This window comes from Neovison vison, chromosome 6 (assembly GCF_020171115.1).
Source record: "Neovison vison isolate M4711 chromosome 6, ASM_NN_V1, whole genome shotgun sequence".
Classification (NCBI taxonomy): domain Eukaryota; kingdom Metazoa; phylum Chordata; class Mammalia; order Carnivora; family Mustelidae; genus Neogale; species Neogale vison.
In genome coordinates, this window is record NC_058096.1 from 140,442,928 (window position 1) to 140,465,177 (window position 22,250).

General features: G+C 46.0%; 1 protein-coding gene across 2 annotated transcripts in view; it reads right to left on the minus strand.

Annotated features, from left to right (window-relative positions):
* RFTN1 (raftlin, lipid raft linker 1) overlaps positions 1–20,733 on the minus strand; it is a 193,549-nt gene extending 172,816 nt beyond the window's left edge. The window contains exons 1-2 of one of the 2 annotated variants that reach the window (XM_044252513.1): positions 20,610–20,733; positions 3,520–3,672 (exon numbers count right to left, since the gene is read on the minus strand). In XM_044252513.1, the coding sequence (XP_044108448.1) occupies positions 3,520–3,664 (145 nt within the window). In that variant the 5' untranslated portion in view covers positions 3,665–3,672; positions 20,610–20,733. Of the gene's footprint in view, positions 1–3,519; positions 3,673–20,245; positions 20,356–20,609 lie in introns of those variants that run through there. The other variant, XM_044252512.1, reaches the window with a different exon arrangement.
* Between the last annotated feature and the right edge of the window lie 1,517 nt (positions 20,734–22,250).

The following is a 22,250-nucleotide window of genomic DNA, read 5'->3' on the forward strand; positions in this document are numbered from 1 at the left end:
CATAGTTTCCTGGGTTTGAACATTTTAAATACATGCAGTGTAATATGCTTAAATTGTATTTCAATAAAGTTGAAAAAGTTGGGAAGACATAATGAGCCATCACAGGACTGAGCACATAGTAGGCTCTCAACCAATGCTGGCTCCATTCTGGAGCAATAGCAAGTGATCCCATTAGAACTTCTGGAAAAGAATTTGATGGGCTGCCAGGGATGCAAGTCAGCCTATGTAACACTTACTTTGGTCTACTCAAACCCATTTACTTAGGACACGCTCTTCTCAGCTAAAAAGTGTGAACAAGAAAGACGCACAGAAAGATAAGCAAGGCTTGGTCTTTGCCCTCAAGGAAACACAAATACGTTTAATGTATGATGTAATAAAAGTGTTGTAAGGATGGTACTGACAAACGGAATGCAGAAGAGAGTAATGGCGATGAAATGGATGTCGGGAAAGAATGGTTTCCGGTGGGTGGGACTCTGGCAAGCACGGAGGGCTGGGGCGGTCCCTGTGTAGGAGGAGAAGCTGGGTTGAGGGTGGGGGACACAGCCCACTCCTCCAAGGCAGGAGTAGGGGAGGGTCCACAAAGGGCAAGGCTGAGCTGGGGAAGGCCCTGAGCACCAGGAGGGCTCTCCAGGGCATCAAGGGAACGAGCTGAAGGATTCAGCATGATCAGATTTGTGTTTTACACAAATCTAGAGGGCCATCTGGCAATTTATCAAGAGTCCTGACATTCATATCTTTCAACTCAGTAATTCCTGAGGAAATAATCAAAAATGCACACAAAGATTTATGGACAGCGCTGCTTATCACAGCATTATTTATAATAGCCCAAAGCCTGAAATAACTTAAATGTCCAATAAAAGAAGACCGTTAAATAAATTATGGTATGCTGAGTGATTAAATCATATATAGTCATTAAATCATATTTTGAGAACATATGGAATGACAGGGTACTGCCTCACTGCACAATGTTAAGCTGCAAAAAAGCAGGGCACAAAAATATATATTAAGTATTCATTCAACAAATATTTATTGATTATCCACTATGTGCCAGACACTGTTCTAACTATTGAGGGTACAGCAGAGGGTAAAACAGACATAACCCTGAACTTATTAGAAGGATTCTACCATCTAATGAAAGGCGGCAGCCACAAATATGGCAAAAAAGAACAGTAAGTGGAGTATACAGCATGTCAGATGATAGGAAGTGTCATGGAGAAAATCAAGAGTGCAAAGGAATGGAGAGTCAGGGGGTAAGTAGAAATTTTAAATAGGTGGTCAAGGAAGGTTTTGAAAAGAGAAAAAGGGAGGGAGTTAAGGGTTTGAGCCAAGGGTATATCTGGGAGGACTCCCAGGCAGAGGGACAAGTAGTGCAAAGGCCCTGAGGAGGCCTGGAGGGTTCAAGAAACAAGAAGGCTGGAATGGCAGAAAACACAGGACAAACATCCAGGGCATGAGGATGGAGAACAGGGAGGGGAGCCACAGCAGGGCTTCGAGTGGAAAAGTAATGTGATCTCTAGGGGACAAAGGTAGAAGAAAGAGATCAGTTGGGATTTGTCCGACATTTTCCTAACTTTTTTTATAATGGAGGTATGTTCATTTCATAATCAGAAAACAAAAGGTAATTCAATCAAAGAAAGCACAGTGCAGCAAGGCAGCAAACAAATCAGGAGGTGAGGGAGATAACTCCAGTGTCAGTGACAGAGAAATGCGTACACAGAGGAGGGCACAGCTTCATGAAGGTCTCTGTGAGCAAAACATACTCTTCTTAATAATAAAGGATGCAAAAAATATATATGTGTGTGAAAAAAAGAATCCCCCCATATTCTCAGCTTCCTAACAATCAATACTTAATAAGTTGTCCTATTTCCTTATGTCCTCTTCTCCTACACACACTTTGGTTTTCTCCTTTGTCATTCTATAAGGCCTGAACTGCTGCAGGCACTCAAATAAATGTTCACCAAATAATGGGTGACCAAATGCGCCCAATGATTCTGTGTACAGATTTGCTTCTGTTATATCAGCTACATTACAGGCATTTTCAGAAGCAGTTTCAACAGGCTTGGGTGACACAATGGAAATTGTGGGTAAGGACAAGGCACGGTCACTGATGACTAAGGTGCCAAGTCTGTTTGAGAGGACGGTGGTGACATGATTTACCCAGGGCACTGGCAAGAAGCCCATCTGATGAGAAAGATGCAAGGCTCAGTGTGTGTGATGCGCAGAGGTAGACAGAAAGTCCCTGCGGAGACCCCCAGCCAGCCATGTCTCTCAGGGATCAAGAGGCGGCGGGAGGCAGCGGGAGGCTAGGTGCAGAGACGGTCGTGGCAGGAACAGGAGAGGACGAAACCCTAGCTGCTCCGCTATGTGCCTGTACTGTGCTAAGTGCTTCTCAGGCCCGTCCTCCTCTGGTCTCCACAGCAGCCCTGCGAGGCGGGTATTCATGTGCTCATCTGACCGAAGCCCAGTTACTCCACAGCAGAGCCAGACTCAAACCCCCAAATATGAGGGCTTTTCCCACGAATTCTCTTCTCTGCTGATAGAAGCTTAAAATATGCCCAGGAGCCCAGGGAGAAAATGGCAAGATGTTTTAGTTAGCACTCCTGTTTGTGTGCAACTTTTAGGGACTGCCTCCTACACCAAAAAATGATCTTTCCTCTTCTGAAGACACATTTTATTTTAAGGTTTTATTTATTTGAGAGGAGAGAGAGGGGGAACACAAGCAGGGGGAGTGGGAGAGGGAGAAGCAGCCTTCCTGCCCAAAAAGAAGTCTCACACGGGACTCGATCCCAGGACGCTGGAATCATGATGTGAGTCGAACGCAGATGCTTACAATTACTTAAAATTATAGTCTGTTGAGGTTTTTGTTGTTTTGTTTTTTTCACGAGTGCGAGTCTTCTCTCGCACTAGGTAAGAGGCTCCAGGAAATCAGGACAGACTGCAGGATCCCCCCACAGCATCAGCCCAACATCGTGCACACAGCTGTGCTCATCAAATGCTCTGGGTGAAAACACTATCTCTTGTCAGTCACCCCAGGGCCACTGTGACACTGTTAGTGGGGTGACCCAGACACCCTGCAGCTCAGACAAGGGGAAGCCAAGCCTGGATGGACAAGCACTCTTGAAAAATGCCAGACAACAGGCAGGTAAATTTGGGCAGACAAGCACATTAATAGGGGATAAGGTAAATTTTCCTTTTGCACACAGCTGGCTACGATAGAGTCTGCAAACTAGTTGGCCTGTGGGCTAAACGCGGCCCTCCTGCAACGTCAGTACGAGTTGACTCACACCTGCTTTTAACTTGTTACAATATAAATTAGTTACTATCTTTTAAAAAGTGAAAAGTTCCACATAAAAAATCTGGATTTCTGTAAGCAGTACCTTTACAAAGGCCCAACTTTTCCAGTTCTCCATAGCCGCCCCCCAGCGCTGCTCATCTCCTCCACCCCACCATCCCCGTCCCAAGGTGGGAGGGGACCTCTGGCATGGGGCTGGGTCTGAGCTCTTGTGAGCTTGTACTCACCAGCACTCAAGGTCGTGAACTCCAGGAAGCGGTATTCGTAGGACACATCTATCTTGGTTTCCACCTGAGGCCTCTTTAAAGTCGAATAGATGTTTCCAGGCCGTTTGTCATCGCGTTTCTCTAACTTGTTCAATCCGCAACCCATTTCAGCAGCTGCCAGCAGAAACCAAAAAAAGGACAAGGAGAGTGATTTTTTCCCCCTGAGATTTTGTTTTTAAACACCACAGTATAAAAGACCCCATATGTCCCTGAAGACTACATGGAAGACCTCAGCCTCTATGGAACCCAGATTATAATTCAGTGTCTGACCCCAACACGGAGGAGCTGCGCTCAGGGCGCAGGCTGGCTTCTCCTTCTGTGAGGACACCATTACCAGCCATCCAGCAATTCTATAATGACACCAAAACTACACCTGCTTTCTATCTTTTTTACCCTAGCTGGGGAAAATAATATCTCAGAGCACCTCAGTTCCACTCTAATCTGTACACATGATTAAAAAATGAGATCTTAAAAGCAATATGGTACATTATGGTGTCAGCCCATCTGAAAAGAAAAAACAAAACAAGAGACGTGTCACTTTTGCTGTGGTTGCTAAGAGAGAATAATAAGTTGTTGGCACAATTTCCAAACTCCAACAGTAATTATTTAGACAGGAATTTCTATTCATAAAACATCTTTAAAAGTAGACGGTGGTATTTTTATGGGCCTCATCTAAAAGTCTCCCTTTTATTCTTTTTAGACCAAACCACAGGAAATAATAGTATGCTTCCATGCTCTTAGAGAGTCATTTTAGGCCAAAATGAAGACTGGCTTGAACACTAATAGCAGGGCCAGAGAAATTAGAAGCAGAAATCCACGTGTATGAGAGCGAAGATCTGTGGTGACGGTTTGAAAGAAAAATGGAGAAATGTTAGGATAATGTGCATGTTAGGGTGGGCTCAGCTCCCAGCCTTTTGAGAGATTAAAAATAAGGAGGGTTCTCTGTTTATTTAGGCAGATTGACATCCATGAAACGACTTTTTATCCACTCCCCAGACTTCAGCAGAAGATATTTTCCTTTTGTGCACGGAGCATGACCAGTACTTCCCCCTTTCTCTGGGGTACCAGAGCTGCCATCAGAACATATTTCACAAAAATATGAACTGGCCAAGAATATCACAAACAGAAACGTGGTGACTGCTTCCTTTTAGAGATAAGAATTTCCTTTTGCTTAATCCATTCACAAGGTACCCAGCTTCCTAAGGCAAACTGGCAAGTTCCAGAAAAACAAAATGAACCTCAGAAAAGCAGTGAGTGTGCAGGGGGAAGGGAGCAGTGGAAGAGAGTGGTATCGTGACAACCAGGCTATACTTTTCAGTAATTAAAAAATTCTGGAAGGATGGATGAGAACAGGAAGTCTTACTTATGCCTTAATAAGGGAACATTAGTGTCCAAAGGGCCAAGGCAGACGTGATTTATGTGCAATCTGCATGAACTGATTACTTGTAAAATGCTCTGTAGTTCTGCAGATAGAACAGCTGATATATACAGAGGCTGCATATTTAACTACTAAAAAGCAAGCCAAGTGGCATCTGCTGAGGCTAAGCAGAAGAGAAGTGGACAGGAAGGCTCCTGTGTACTGGGGAACAGGTGACCTAGCAAGATGAACACTGTTACCACCCAAACAGAATTGGAAATAACCCAGAGGCTCACCAAGTAAATCACTTACACACCTACCTCCCTAAGAGAGACTGAGAGTTTGGGGCCCTCAAAAAAAGAAACATCTCCCTCAATAATGCTCTCATTCTTGTTATCCTATTAGGTCAATTCTAGCATTGGAGATTCATTTCTTTAAAATCAAAATCACTGCCCCTCAGGACCTCCTTTGAAACCATAGATATCTCTATGGGAAGGGCAACAAACTAAGCCTATGGTAGCCACTAACATTTTAGTATAATTTATTATTTTCTATAAAGGACAGGTTCCCTGACAATCAAGAAAAAAGAGGAGAGGATTACCAGGATGAGCAAAAAGACTCAAAAAAGTTAGGGAAGTGAAAGGAGGTGGGGGATGGTGTTCCAAGAAGCATCAGAAAATTTCTGATTTTCAACTTGGAGTTTAAGCTTTCAGTCAGATTGTCCCAAACTTGAGATTTCTGCCCAAGTTCACCCCAAAGGACACTGTGCTTGTCTCACAGGACACGACAAGGTTCTGGGTAAATAATGCATGTGATCTGACACAGAAAAGATAAACAGTTCCAGCTTGCAGCAAAATAGCAGTATGGGTGAATCCTCAAGGTCTCAAACTTAGAAATTCATTTCTTTGGAATACGTGCAACATTGGTAAAGCAACTGCTTTTATAGCACGACTCTCTCTGGGAAGGCTACCATATGGAGCAATTGTGAGTCAATAAAACGTTAGTGTGAATTAGTTCCTCCTACTCTTTTGTGGTGAGAGCCCTACCTTATTCACTCCTGGCACACCTGTGTTCCTTCTAGTTCCTTCCTGTGTTCTTCTACCAACCCCCTCCCCTGTCAAAATAGTAAAGATTTTCATATCACTCTAAAAATAGCTATCACAGTCCCAACAATGCTCAAACAAGGAAGATCTAACTTACAAAAGTGGGCAAAATAAGACAAAAGAGCACCTAACATTACTGTTTACTATGTGAGGTTCCCATGCTCATGCTAGAATCCCACAAGGAGCTTGGGGCAAGGGATGGGTAGGGCCTTTGAGAGCAGTGAAAGGTGGGAGCTACATAGAGGGCACGGCATTCAGGGAGCGTCTATCTCAGTGGAAGCACATCTCCCTCAGGTAGGGAGAAGCACATCTGCCCTCTAGGAGGGCAGAATGTAAATGGTAAGGATAATGGCTTTGAAATATGGCCCCCAAATTCTTTGACACTTCTGCCATTGAAAGGTGGGGTCTACATCACCACCTTGAATCTGGGCTCCATGGTTGTCTGACCAATACAGTACGGCGGAATAACACAGTGCCAGCTTCTGGACCTGGGCCTCTAGAAACTGGAAGCACCTACTTCTTGATCCTTGGAATGCCTTGATCTGAAGGACACTTTGACTGTTCCAGTTGATTATGAATAAAGTGCCTATAAACACTCACAGAGGCTTTTATGAGGACATAAGTTTCATTTCTCTAGGGTAACACCTAGGAGTGGGATTTCTGGGTTGGTGGTAAGTGCAGGGGTCCTGTTAATGAATAAGACTTCTCTTTCCACATTCACAGTGGGCAGATGCTGACCGCAGGAGAGGCATGGTGGAAGGTGAGACCCTTCGAGAGACTGACCGATTAGCCCCTCCACCTCCTGCTCACTCTAGACCATCAGCTCCCTGGGTGGAATCATGAGAACCCTGCTATTCCTGGCTAATTCTGCTTTCCTTGTCTGTTTCTGTAAAGGGCACATGCTAAAATCATTTGTGTGTGATGAGATTCTCCCATTGCTTCAACCCCCACAGCTCTGACCTTCCATATTCCTACAGTCACCCCACATTGATACCTAATGTAAATCAAGTTACTCATTTGATGTGTTGAGTGGATCGCTGGATTAGCTTTGATTACCTGACAGTCGTATGGCAGGCTTTTCTGTTTCTACCTCTGTCATCCCAGAATATATCCCTGCACCCATGTGTATGGGTCTCTCTAACATTGAGAGACAAAGAAAAATCTTCCAAGAATTCTTCAAACGTAAAGCAAAAAGAGGAGGTCTTTCCCCTTTCCTGTGGCGAGACAGTAGGGAGAGAGCCAAAATAAATGTACAGTTCTCTAGCAGAAATCGGCTAAAAGTAATGAGGAACTGGATGCTGATTATGGAGGAAAATAAGGTAATCACGGGAGGTTGAGACCCTGGCTGCAAGGAAAGGAGAGGAGAGACTGCAAATGACCAGAAAGCAGAGGGCCCTCAGATGGTGATGTTCTGGAAAATCCGTTCTCTCCAAATCAAACCCAGCGTGAGGCGTATCTTTGCTACAAGGTGGCCCCACTTCATGCAGAAACTGTGAGCTCCACACTAGAGGGAACTTCTCCAAATTCATGCATACATGCATGCATTCATTCAGCCCACGTTCACTAAGGTCTGCTTTAAATCAGGCCCCCGATTAGAAAAGATAAAAATGGCAAGACCAGGCCCTGCTCTCAAGCAGTTGGAGGTGAATGGAGGAGAAAGGAGGAGAAAGACAGTGAGCAGATGTATGCGGTGCCGTGGGGCAGGCTGTTCTGGAAGTCTGGACAGCCCCCGAGATCCTCAGAGAAAATCCCCGGATTTGAAATAGACAGGAATATGAAATAGACAGCACGTTGCCACAGACCTGGTTCCAGAAGAAGCTAATCAGCAATGCGACATGATGCCCTGTGTCACTGTCAATTTTGAAATCCTTACATTTTAATTTTAAGTATTTCTGATTTGTTTCTGAAATGCTTCCCAAGATGCTCGTAAGACACTGGAAAACCACTTGAAAAAGGATCACCTCCTTAAAAGATTATTTTTCAGCTAGCGTTTCTAAAACTTCAGTTTAAAGGTTCATTTTTACTCTCAACGATCATATGTGCATTTAAATAATGGGAGCAATAAATGTAGTTATATTTCCAAATACAAATTAGTTTCATTAAGAGTGAGTCCTCATTTACCACACTTGCTACTAATCCATGGCAGACTGTAAAGCTAATTTTAACAATTGCCAACAGCTCATGACAAGCAACCAGCGATGGGGCAATTATAGGCAATGATGCTGGATCAGCTGGCAAACTCATTTTTTATTTCTTCACTCAAATCCCGTGTTTGAAGCCTCGAGCATGTTTATTACATCACTCACTCACCCAAAGTAAGAACTGATGATCCAGATGAAGACTTTTTGCATGATAGGAACATCTCTCTCAACCCAGAAATGCAAATGGAAACTTGAGAATTCAAATGGTATCAAATCTTGATATCCTACAAACATAGTCTAAGACAGAAACCCGAGGATAACTAAAATTTACCCACTGACAGACTGGGCAAAGTAGGTGAAGGGGATTAAGAGGTACAAACTCCCAGTTATAAAATAAGAAAGGCCAAGAGATGAAAAGTACAGTCTAGAGTATAGTCAGTAATGTTGTAATAACATTGCACTGTGACACTACACTTACTGTGGTGAGCACTGAGTCATGCCTAGAACTGTCAAATCACTGTGTTGTACCAGAAACTAGTATAACATTGTACAACAACTACAGTTCAATAAGAAAAATTTACCTGTTTTTTTAAAGATTTTTTTTTTTTATTTATTTGACAGACAAAGACACAGCTAAAGAAGGAACAAAAGTAGGGGGAGTGGGAGAGCTTCCTGCCAAGCAGGGAGCCTGACATGGGGCTCAATCCCAGGACCCTGGGATTATGACCTGAGCTGAAGGCAGACGCTTAAGGCAGTGAGCTGCCCAGGCACCCTGAAAAATTTACCTGTTTAAAGTATTCCTGAATCAATGCCAAGGATAAAGAACAATCTATATGAAACAGTATTTATTATCTGTATGGTGTGCTACTTTTTCTAAGTGAGTGCATATATATATATATATATATATACACACATATTATTATACATTACATATGTATTTTATGTGTGTGTATATACATGTATGTGTGTACACATATATGTATATGTGTATGTGTATATACATATACATACACATACATTCTCTTTGTATCTGGCAAGACATAGACCACAGTGTTCCCAGAAATTTCCTCCAGGTCATGAGATTATGGATGACACCCTCTTTATGGTTTTCTCAAGTTTTCTGTGCCGCACATACATTATTTCTTCATTGAAAACAATAAGAGGTAAGACAGCCAGCCCCTAAGACGACCTTCAGTAATCCTCGCAGCATTCACGGGTGGTCCCCGCCCACAGTGACTAGGGCTGACCTGTGGGGCCAGGAGGGCGCTACAGAAATGATGAGTGTGATTTCCAAGGCTGGGCTACAGCAGCATTGTGCGTTCTACATTACTCTGGGGACAGCCAGCTGCCGCAGTATGAAGACAGTCTATTAACCCTGAAGAGAAATCCCAGGACAGGGAACTGAGGCCTCCACCCAACAGCCAACACTGCTGGTTAGCTCAACACCCATATGGAGCCAGATCCATCACCTGCAGAATGGCCTCCAGCCCAGCCAGCATCTTGACCACAACCTCTTGAGGCACCCCAGGTCAGAACCACCCAGCTAAGCTGCTTCTGGATTTCTAACCCACAGAAACTCTGTGAGATAATAAATGTTTACTGTCATTCCTGGCTGCTAAGATCCAGAGTAATTTGTTACACAGCAAAAGATAAGAAATACAAGGGGTATTTACATTTCCAAAGGAAAACACTTGCTTACTATCCCCTCCCCCCACATCTCAGTTGGGGTCTGATCCAGACCACCTCTCTGCCTTCCCACAGTCCCCATGACAAACACCCTTAATCAAGCACAGCTCCCTTTCAGAAGAATCTGCTGCTCAAAGTGTGGTTCTCAGACCAGCAGCACCGGAATTCCTGGGAGCCTGTGAGAAATCCAGAATCCCAGGCCCTCCCGAGCCTGCTGAAACAGAAACTACATTTAATGACAACTTTCAAGCTCAAACACTGAAGTTTGAACAGCAGTAAAGTATGAGAAACCCTGGGCCGTCCGTGGCACTGGTCCTCTACCTTGGTTGCACATTGGAATCCATCTGGAGGCTACTTAAAGATCCTGATGCCCAGGCATTTGGGAGGTAGGGCCTGATCACCAGAATTTTTGAAAACCCCAGGTAATTCTGACAGCCAGGGTTGCAAAGCAATAATTTAGGGGCAAGCTCAGCTTTCCCTTCTCTGAACTCTGTATAGTCTCAGATCCTTCTTGAGTCTCCTAGCCAGGGCTAAGAACCCCAGTCTAGAACATGGCCCTACTGACCCCCTTGATACCCCACCCCATCTCCTGAACTTCTTTGTACCTCAGTTGCCCTCTTCCCACATCGCTGCTATCCTTCCAAACACAGGTACACCCCTACATTTCTATCCCCACCCTCCTTCTCTCTCTCTTAAAATCATTCTCAGTATAAGGGCACCTGGGTGACTCAGTTGGTTATGCGTCTGACTCTTGGTTTCAGGTCAGATCATGATCTCGGGGTCAGGAAATTGGGTCCCGAGTTAGGCTCTGTGCTAAGCACGGAGTCTGCTGGAGATTCTCTCCCTGCCCCACTGCTCCCCACCCCTCCATTCATGTTCTCTTTCTCTCTCTCTAAAATAAATAAGTGAAATCTTAAAGTAAAATAATTTTCAGTATAAGCCACTTCAGACATACAGATGAGGACAGAAAATGAGATATCTATGCACCCACCACCAAGATTTAACAAGTGCTTATATTTTACTTTACTTGCTTCAAATCTTTTATTTTTGAAGAAATGAGACTTTTTAGATGCAGCCCCCGTGCCCTTCCTTTCTCCCCCCCTTCTATCCTTGCTTTTATTCTTCCACAATCTATCTGTGACAACCACAACAATACATGACAGAGGTTTAAGACATTCCACTTCCTGGCACCTTTAGCATCACGGCACCCCTAGGCTAAAAGCAATACTTATAGTTCCACTTATTAAGTAGTTCAGTCTAAACAACATAATAATTATTTCTGTCCAAACAACTTATTAGCCTTTTGGGAAAAAAACAGTGCATAAAAATTGAAAGAATAAACCTTTTTCTTTCATTCCTGAGTCACAAGCACTAGCGGGCTGTGTGCATCTCTTGGGTACGGCACAACTTCTCAAACCTTGGAATCACGCTGGGCACCACCACTTTCGTTTCCTGTTCGTGGTTTCTTAGCAACCACCCAAAAGGTGCGGCACAGAAGTATGACATCATCAAAAAGAAGGCGGAGCTGTCTAACGTTGGTACTGCGAACTACCCCAAGATGGCAGGCAGTGTGTTGTCTAACACATCAAGTACCACTGTTCCCCTCAGAAATGTAAAAAGAAAAAAACGCCCTTCTGCCCCGCCCCCATGAGTTTGCTGTGGCGCCTTGGGGTGCCTTTGTAATGGAGTTTGAAAACCTCCAATTGTGGTATTGTTGAGTATACTCAAGAAAGTTACATAAATACTATAGTTTCCCCTTAGCCCTTATAACCCCTCATGGGCCCTGCTTTACCGGCTCTGGGCAAAAACCTTCCAGTCTCCTTCCCTGTCTGGTGAACTCCAGGTGAATATGCCCCAAGGACCCTTTTCAGCATCTTCACCCAGAACTTTCCTGAAATTCCTGATGAATATGCTCCAAAGAGAACTCAATGCCTGGCCCATCAAGGCCTGTTCTTCCTCCTGTGTTCCTTGCTTCTGAGGGTAGTACCCCTGTCCTTGCAACATCCAGGCTCAAAACACCAGGCATCAGCCTGCTCCTGCCACTGTTGTCGCCCCCTACAGCTGGCCTGGTGTTGGGTGCTCATGGAGGCCCTTACGTCCACCACTTCATTGTCCATGCCAGCCCACCCTCTTAGGACCTCAAAGGCCTTCCTGCATCTGGCTTCCGTTGGTCTCTTGCCCACTAATTCTTAGCACAGGCTAAATCCACATTAACCATTCTGTGCCACACAAGTGGCTCAAAGAGCATAAGAAACGGATACTACCCAGTTTGGAGTCCTTCACCTCAACTTCACCCCCAACCCACTTCCTCCCCAGTCTCTGGCTGTTCCTCTTCATGTACCCTGGTGTCAGGTGTAGGAAGCCAGTGTTCCCTTTCATACACACTGAGCACTCTCCAGACACCATTCCTTTACCTCCAGTGCAACCCCCAACCTGACACTTTCCCTTCCATCTCAACCCTCTGTATTAGGGTTTTCAGAGAAACAGAACCAAGAGGATAGTGTGTGGGTAGATATCTATATAGAGAGAAGGCAGGGCAGATTTATTTTAAGAAACTGACTCATGTGAGTGTGGGAGCTGGCAAATCAGAAATCTGCAGGGCAGGCCAACAGGTCAGAGACCTAGAGAAGCGCTGATGTTACAGTCTTAAGTCCTAAGGCAGTCTGGAGGCAGGATTCCTTTTTCCTTGGGAAACGGCAGTGTTTTTTCTTAAACCCTTCAACTGATTGGGTGAGGCCCACCCACATTATGGAGCATAATCTGCTTTACTTGAATCTCTTGCTTTAAATGGTAATCATGTTAAAAAAATAAAACTAACCCACAGCAACACCTAGATCTGTCTCATCAAAAACTGAGTACCCTAGCCTAGTCAGGTTGAAACATAAAATCACCCATCACACTCACCTTATTAAGCACCTACTGCATGCAAAGCACTATTGTAAATGCTGAGGATACCAAAGTTATGCAAAAGACCAACAACAACAACAACAAAAAAGGAACAACCCTGTCCTGAAGGATCTTACCTTCAGGAATAGACAAACAGACAATACACAAATAATAATAATACAGGAAATTCAATTTTAAAGAAATAAAGAAAAGGCAGGGAGGAGGGAGAGCAAGCACAAGGGAAGACAAGGCAATACTTAAAAACGGGATGATCAGGGCAGGTCTCACTCAGAAGATAATGTCAAAAAGAATATGGGATGAGGGGGATGGTGTACTGGGCAAGGTGGCAGCAAGTGCAAGTTTCCAGGACCTGCCTGGGGGGAAAAGGGAGTAGCTGCAGGGAGCACACAAAATCAGAGTGGCATGGTAAGGCAGGTTGTGTGGGCTGTGCAGATGGTGGTAAGGACTCTGGCTTTACTCTGAGATGGGAGCCCTGAGGGTTTCAAGTCAAGGGCAGACTTGACCACTCTGGCCATGACTGAGTGTGGAAATGGGGAGACCAAATAATAACAGGTTATGAGCAATGGGCAAGTTCTGGATATATTTTGAAAGTATATTTTCATGAAATTTATTGGTAGTTTGGCGTGAGAAAAAGAGAGCATCTAAGACACATCTAGGATTTGTGACCTGAGCAATTGGAAGGCTTGAGTGGCCCCCTTCCAAGCTGGGTATGGCTATGGGAGGAAAACAGGAGCTTATTTTAGATATGTTAACTCCATTGGGTAGACATGTGGGGTGGGCAGTTGCAGAGACCAGTCCTGAGCTCCAGAGAGAGCTCTGGAGCTTTTGGTATTGCCTCACCTGCTCATGTGACAGCCAACTTCCTAAAGGTAGCAATCATGTCTTCTTTGTCTCCAAAAGCAGCTATCCCAATGCCCCACCCCAACGGATGCACATTTATTTATTTATTTATTTATTGAGAGAGAGAGAGAGTGCGCATGAGTAGTGGGAGGGGTAGAGAAAGAGAGAGAGAATCTGAAGCAGACTCCATGCTGAGCATGAACTATGATGTGGGGCTCAATCTCATGACCCTGAGATCATGACCTGAGTCAGAATCCAGAGTCAGATGCTCAAGCGACTGAGCCACCCAGACACCCCTAGATGCACGATAAATACCTACTAAATCAACATCCTACAGGACTAGGACAGACACTTATTATCTGGTAAAGGATGGACATTCTGGAGTATTTGGGAAATCTACCTTCTTAAGAGCATAGCACAAGGGTTGGCTGCATGGGTTCTGGAGCCAGACTACCTAGGTTCAAATCCCAGTGTCCCTACTTTCTGTGTGACCTCGAGGAAGCTGCTTAACCTCAGGTTTCCCAATTATAATATGGGGATACCCCCAAATCCACTGGCAGGTTGAGGATTAAATAAGTTAATACTGAACAGAGCTTAGAAGAGTAGTAGAAGCAATGTATCAGGAAGTAGTTCCTCTGATACATAGAAAAAGTAATATAAAGGTTAAATATTATTAGAAATACTATCAATATTACTTGTTACCCACTTTAAAGACTTCTTTTGACCTGCCTATGGCCATAATTATACCCGTCTGCAAACAGTGCTTATATGGGATCTCAAGACAGTGGGAAAAGGTCCAAAACCCTCTCTAAGTTATGGAAGTGTTTAAATGAACAATCTGATTGCTTGTGCTTTATATTTCCAAAATTTGGCAATACATGATTCGGTCACATTCCATTCACCAGAGTTTGTGATTAACCAACTCTCTGATTATCCAACCTTATGAATGAGGTCTATTACAATAATTTCTTCAAACTTGGGCATTTGGGAGCTATTCCGAAAAACCTGAAGGTTTCCTCAGGAAGTAGTTCCTCGGGGTGAAATACAAAGTAGGAAATTTCAAAACACACACATACACACACACACACACAGTCATGTACACATGAATGGAAGCTGATAATCCTCTGCAAGAAATAAATGCTGACAGTCAAGGGGGTCTGACTGTAGAACAACAAAATGGAACATTTTGAGAAAGTTGTCATTGAAAGAGCAGCTGGCTTCCTGATTGAAAAAATGTGGGAACATCTAATACAGTTTCATAAAGTCACTTCACAGCTGGTCTGGGCACCTGAGTGGCTCAGGTGCTTAAGCGTCTGCCTTTGGCTCAGGTCATGAGTCCACAGTCCTGGGATCGAGCCCTGCAAAGGGCTCCCTGCTCAGCGGGAATCAGCTTCTCCCTTCCTTTCTGCCCCTCCCCCCACTCATTTTTTTTCTCTCTCTCGAATAAATAAATAAAATCTTTAAAAAGAAAGAAGGAAAGCATTGCTCAGTATCAGACGAGCTGGGCAAAACACAGCTGACATGGACTTTGCACCACTCGCTGGTGTTGGTGCCCCATAACACCTGAGGGCTGAAGTCCCCTCTCCTTTGAAGCACAGAAGAGGGGCAAGCCGGGGCACCATACAAGCCAGAGCCACCCCGCCTCATCCTGTGCAACCAGGACATGGAAGCTGCTTGGCCCCCTCCTGCACTCCCCACACAGCACAAGGGCAGTCAGATCCAAGAAAACTCCAAAGCAAAGCCCTCGATACCCCAAATAGTGTCTCCTCCGTCTCTGTCTTGGCAGGTAGCCATCAGGCATAGAATGTGACCTGATTTTCTAGCTCTTTGGTTCTGGCCCCGCTGAGAGCCGATTCTTCTTCCTCAATTCAGCCCAGGTGGGGAGTAAGTCACATAAATGCATATTTAAAAGCTTAACCGAATTCTTATTTGGAGAGCAAGGAATTAACAGGGCTCAAGCAGTGGCCATCACTTGCCTGCTGTACCAGTCTTTTCACAGAAACCATTCTGGTAAAATATGCAATGATAATAACGAAAGCCCCTTTGGGGGCCCAGAAGCAAAGGGAAACTTAAATTTATGTCAAAAACTGAATGTGAATGGGAGGAAAGATCACACACATGCAAAACCTTTAAAAGGTAAACATAAAAGAAATGTCTGGCTAAATGTTTCTCTTTGTCAGTGAAAAAAGAGCCCAAGCCTTAGCCAAGTGTGTTGCCCAGTCTTCGCTGAAGGAAAAGAGAGAGATGCTTACTCTAGGGCAAACAGGACTTTCAGCCATGATGAAAATACTCCACCTCTGCGGTATCCAAGGCCTGGGCCAATAACCACGTGTGGTTCTAGGGCACTTGAAATGTGGCTAATGGGACTGAGGAGCTGAAATTTTTATTTTCTTTCATTTTAATCCATTTTACATTGAAATGTACATGGCCATGTGTAGGTGGTAGCCAAGGGGCAGGACTGCTCAGCTAGGACACTTAACAGCTGGCAACGTTTTTCTTTTCTTCCGATGAAACTAAAATCACAGCCAACCAACAGTGTTTTAAATTATCACCAAAATACTTGGTATCTCAATACAGGCCCTGGCTGCCCCAAACTCAGAAAACTTAGAAGAAAGTGATTCGGGGGTGTCATTTCTTGCTGTGCGGTTGTGCCTCTCCAGTTTTCATGTCTGTCACCCCGTGGCTTCATGTATTTGGAAATCTGTGCTTGTAGACGTAGTCTCATTTGCGAAACCAGAACGTCACGGTCTCTTCCCTATGTCTAGGAAACATAAAAAAGTGAACCTAAGGCAAATTACTTAACCTCGCTAAGCTTCAGTTTCCTCAAGGCTAAAGTGCAGATAAGAGTAGTACTCGCTTCTTCTGAGGATTAAGTTCAAAGAATGCATGTAGAGTGCCTAACAGTGCCAGTCCAAGGGTAAGCACTGGGAAAGTGGCAGCATAATTATTATTTTGTTAATAACAATAGTGAAATCTGCAATATAATAAGAACAGTGCTACTAAAATAGAGGTGGACAGTTGACAGGTTTTCCTAGGCCGAAACACTTTGAACCTGTTTCCAAGGCTACAGTGAAGTACAATACCCGTGAAATATATCTTGGGGACATCTCGGCACTCACGGTCAACCCCCAGATGGGCAATCACCCAGTCAGTTACCACGAGTCACCAGAATCATTCAGCTGAGACTTACTGAGACTCTACTCTGTGGCAGGCACTGTCCTAGGCTGTCAGATCACAACAGTTTCCAAATACAGTGCAAAGACTCGAGACTCTGTGCCATCTGTCATCTGACCCCACCGAGACACTCTGGCCAGAAGCAAATATTTCATTCTAGGGTCCCACGCAATCTGGGAGGCTCCATTCCTGTTTCCTGAATCATCCAAGGCCAGGTTAAGCTGCTGGTCCACGGAACGGGACCAAAGGGTAAGGGGACCTGAGGAGACCTGGCCTGTTTTGTCAGCCAGGACCACGAGAGCATGTCGACAGGTCATGTTTCTCACTGACAGGCCAAATCACTTTAACAGCAGAGCTGGTTTCTGAGCCTTCAAAAAACCAAATCTGATCTGCCTCACAAAGCAAACACAACCCGCTTTCAGCAGCCAGCTGCGCAAGCCGGTGAAATCCAACGGGAATCTCCTCCACCAAGTTCACATCAACCAGACCAATACGTCAGAAATCCCCCAGGAGAAGCTAGCAGAAGAGTGGTGGAATTCTGTGGGTTTGGGAGTTATTTTTCCTTTATATAGAAAGTACTCAATCAATCTTCTTTCACAACCAAGGGTACATTACCCTGTGGAATTCCCTTCTCTGAAGATCTCAACAAGTAAAATATTTGTCTGATCATCTGTAATAATTTAAGTGTGAACTCACTTACTGGCAGAGTTAGAAATTTCTCACAACTCCTCCACCTATAAAAAAGCAACGTGCTTTGGACTGTCTAAGGTATCCAATTGCTGTACCCCGCTAGCCCTGAAACACTGGTCAAGACATGCCCTTGACTTTGGGACAGGAAAACAAGGTTGTCGTATCTGGAATCTCTTACTTGTATTCTTTGCTTGTAGGGCCACAAAAATTGTACAACCGTGTTGGGGAAAGACCCAGCAGCTTCTTATAAGGTTCACATATACCCCTTCTGTGACCTAATGTTTCTATTTCTAGGCATTTACCCATGAGAAATGAGAACATATGTCCCTAGGAAGACTTGTACACAAATATTCACAGCAGCTTCATTTACAATACTTCCCTAAAACTGGGACTAACTCACGTGTCCATCAATGGAAGGAATATATTAACAAACTGTGGTATGGACATGTCCTGGAATATATAATTCAGCAATTAAAAAAAACCAAAATACTGATAGATAGAACATGGATGAATCTTAAAAATATGGCGAATGGAAGAAGCTTTACATGATACTATAGAACACCATTTACAGGAATTCAAGAACAGACTAAACTAACAGTAAAAAATAATCAGCAGTCATTGCCACTGAAAGAAGGCAGGGACGGACTGGAAATGGGGATGAGGAACTTTCTGAGGTGATGGTAATATTCCTTATCTTGATCACAACTAGGGTTACACAGGTGTACACATTTATCAAAACATTATGCAAATATTACTCTGAAGATTTGTGCATTTCACTCTATGCATATGCATTTTACCTTAAGACAATCATGAACATATATTGAACTCTGAATAATAAAATGTGCACTGAACCATTAAGGAGTGACCTGTGTCAATGTCTATAATTTACTTTAAAGTGCATAAAACAATAAGTTGAGATTTACTGATGGATGGGACTTAAGTTGGGACTTAAGATGGACAGAGGGATGAATAGATTGACAGATACGTAATAAAGCCAGTACTGCTAAATTACTCTCTAGGTATGGGTATTTGAACGGTTACTGTTCTTGCAACTGTTTTTTTTTAAAGTTTTTTTTTTTTTGATCATTATTTATTTGACAGACACAGCGAGAGAGGGAACACAAGGAGGGGGAGTGGGAGAGGGAGAAGCAGGCTTCCTGCTGAACAGAGAGCCTGGTGCAGGGCTTGATTCCAGGACCCGGGGATCATGACCCAAGCCGAAGGCAGACGCCTAATGACGGAGCCACCCAGGCGCCCCTATTCTTGCAAAATTTTTGTATTTTTAAAAATGAGATAGGTGGGGAAAGAGTCATAATACCCTCTCCTTGACCCCCCCCCCAAGTTAGAAATTTGGCAAGACACCCACGCCCACCAAACCATGGGCCCATATAGTTTCAGTTCTGCAGAAAAGTGAAGACTGGAAGAACACAAGAAGCTTTACAGGAACTCCCATCACTCATGCCAAAGATTTTCTGCCTGTTTCCCTACAGACAAAGCAATTATTTGAATGGAAGCCAAAAATTCCTGCTCAAGAGGGAAAAAAAGAACTCATTCCTAATTTGTTCTCTTTCAATTCCTGCACCAATCTATTAGCTAACTACACAACACTCCACTTCCATTTGCCCGGTGTCCATTAAGCCAAAAGACTAACAAAGAAACACCAACCCAGGGACTTGATACACAGAGGATGAAGTCCCAGTTCTCAGGACCAGAAACCCTGCTGAAGGCAAAAGAGGATGCAGAGTCAGTCTGAGGTTAAAGTGATTTCATTGAGGTTAGCACACACGCACGCACCAAAGAGCCCCAAACAGTTTGTTGCTTAACCCCTCTGTGGGGTTTGGTGACATCTGGGGTCACTTGAATCATTGGGAATTCAGCTGTTCGGAGGTACGAATTGGAATCCCGGCAGCCAGGGACACATGGGGTGCATAGTGTGCCCTACCCACAGGCCCAGAGGTGGCTCACATTAAGCCCGCCTTCCTTCCTGGCAGGGCCTCACTTATCCTGAGATGACACACGATGGCAGGGGCTGGAAGACGCCTGGCCTGACTGTGCGCCCAGCATCTGAAAACAGCTGTACCAATTACAAGAAAGGACTGTTGCCTGAAACCCAGGGCAGGCACTCAAATTTGCCTTCTGTGCGAGACTTAAAATATATACATACATACATTTTGTTTAAGTCCCCCAACAAACTCCCTGCCACCACCCAGTGTCCCCGGAGACCACCCACAACCACACGGGGCAGCTAAGCATGATCAAACCGGAGGCAGCAGGGAGCGTGCCTGGGTCTAGCACTTTTGGCTTCCACGTGGTTCTCGATGCCAAGACCGCGATATCCTGGGTCAAGGGCACAAGCCCTGGTCTGGGGAGGTGGGGGAGTGTTGCGTGCCTGACAATCGGGTTTTCTGAAATGTACACCGCCACCACCCCACTTTGGCCCAAGACCTACCCTGGCGTCCCTTGAGCCTGGGAAAGTGGGTTAGGACAAGTAAAGAAATCCCCTTACGGAAGGAGAGATGCCTTTTCAGTGCCGGAGACTCCCGGCGCCCAGAGTCTCTGCGCCTCCCGTGGCTGCGGCGCTTCCACAAGACGCACGGCAGGTCGGCTCCCATCTATCCAGCACCCCTGCGCCACCAACAAGCCCACCTCCCAGGGCACACGCAGAAGGGCAGCTAGAGCCTCCCAACTCCCCACCCCACCCAGCCTCGCGCCATCCTGAACCTGAACTTCGTGTCCAGCACCTGTCTGATCTTTGCCAAGGACCCCCTGCAGTTGTGTCCCAGACCCACCTGTAGCCTCAAAGCTTCCCCTCTGCTTCTCTCTTTTCGCCGCGAGCCTGCAGAGTCCACGACCCCTGACAAACTGCTCTAGGTGCCTCTCCCCATAGCGTGCCAGGGACGATTTATCGCCCCCTCCAAAAGAAAGTTGGCCAAGACCGCTGTGTGCTGTGGATCGGCGCCGACCCTATCCAACCCCGGCCGGGGATGCGGTTGGGGGCGGGGGTGGTGGGGGCGGTGGCCCTCTGGCAACCGCTGCAACCTGCAAGGAGGCGCCACGCGGGGCTCCTCCAGTCCGCGGCGGTCCGGGTCCGCGGGGCCAGATGGCAGGGCCTGTGCCTGCCTACACCCCAAGTCCTGCCGCGCGCTCACCTACCGTTCGGAACTGGCTGAGGAGAAGGCGCTGGCGCGGGCTCCCCGAGACAGCGTGTTCCGTCCCGGGAGGAAAGTTTGTGCCATACAGCGCAGGCGGCGCGGGGAAGGCGTGGGCGCCAGTGGGTGGGGGCGGGAAGCGGCAGCGCGGCGCGCTCCGGTGTCCGTCCCTCCCGCTATCTGTGCGTCCGTCTCTCCGCGGAGCCCGCGGCCGCCGCGCTCCCGCTCGCTGCGCCCAGAGCCTGGCGCGCTCCGGCTCCAGCCCCGACGCGCCCCCGCCGCAGCCGCGCGTCCGCCGGCTACACTTCCTCTTCCTCTGAACTCATGTGCAAAATATGCTGCGCTGCATCTTCGGGGGAGCCGCCGGCCCCTGACAGCCGCCTCAGGAGCAGCGAGCCCGCCCCGCGCCCCTGGGCGCCCTGCACCCCCTCGAAGCCCCGCGCCGCTTCCTCCACGCGGCGGGCCACCTGCGTGCCGCACGCGCCGCACCCCGCGGGCTACCTTCGCTGCCCCTCCGCGCACAGGTCGGAGGCTCAGGGATCCATCCTCTCGACCCCTCCTAACCACGGTTGTGTATGGCGGGAGGGCACGTAGGGCACCTAGCTGGGGTGCTGGATGGTGACTGCCACCAAGGGGCTGAGGGTGTGGGAGGATAATTGAGAGTGGACAGTTCCTCCTCCCCATTCCACAGGTGTCCCCCCACCCCATCTAAGTTATTTATTGAGTCAGTGATTAATGAGAGGGATAATGCCACCGTCTCCTTGCCACGCCCCAATCCACCTACTTCAGGTGGCCAGAAGGTTTGAGATCTGGGGGAACCATCTTGGACTGCAACTTAAGGTTGCCCAAAGGGACAATTACATAAATAAAGCACCAAGGCAGGGCTGACTTGGTAAAGTGAAAACATAAGGCAGAGAGCCCATTAAAAAGTATTTTTTTCTCAGAACTTTTTAAACAAGACAAAATTACAATGTAAGGGTGAAAAGCAGGAATCCTAAAGCCAGCTGGGGTTGGCCTGGCCTCTATACTTACTCCCTGTGTGATCTGGGTAAGTGCTTTAACTGTTCTGGGCCTGTTCCCTCAATTGTTAAATAGCACTTCCTCCTGGATTTTGCTTAGGAAGCACTCTATAACTTAGCTATTATCATCGTTATTATTAATATTATAAGAGGACCACAACAAGACAGCTGACATAATCTAATTAATTATCTACATTTTCTGGTTGAGCAAAGAGGGGGCCTTAGGCATTGGAGTCCAGAGAGTAGAGGGCTGGTTTTGGGGCCCAGCGGTTTTTTTTATGAGGTCCTTCTGGTACTAATAACCACCCCCCAGGGGTTAAGGAAGAGCTATTTTGTCTTCAGGAATTCCTGTTTCACACAGCCCCTCAGAGATTTTCTTCCTGATTTTCTTTTTCCACGGCCATCCGTTATGTGTTTCTCCCTCCTGCACCCAACACCATTCTTGTTTGTGTTTTGTTCCTTTCCCTTTCCAGCTCACCACTTGCTGGCATCACTTACCACCACCAATAAAATTTTCTCCAGCTCTCTCTCCTCGGCTTGCCCTCTGAGAGAAAATAATAAGACCAGGTGACAGACCAGGTCCAGGGGCAAACAAAAGTGTATGGGCACAAGGGTCCAGTGGCACC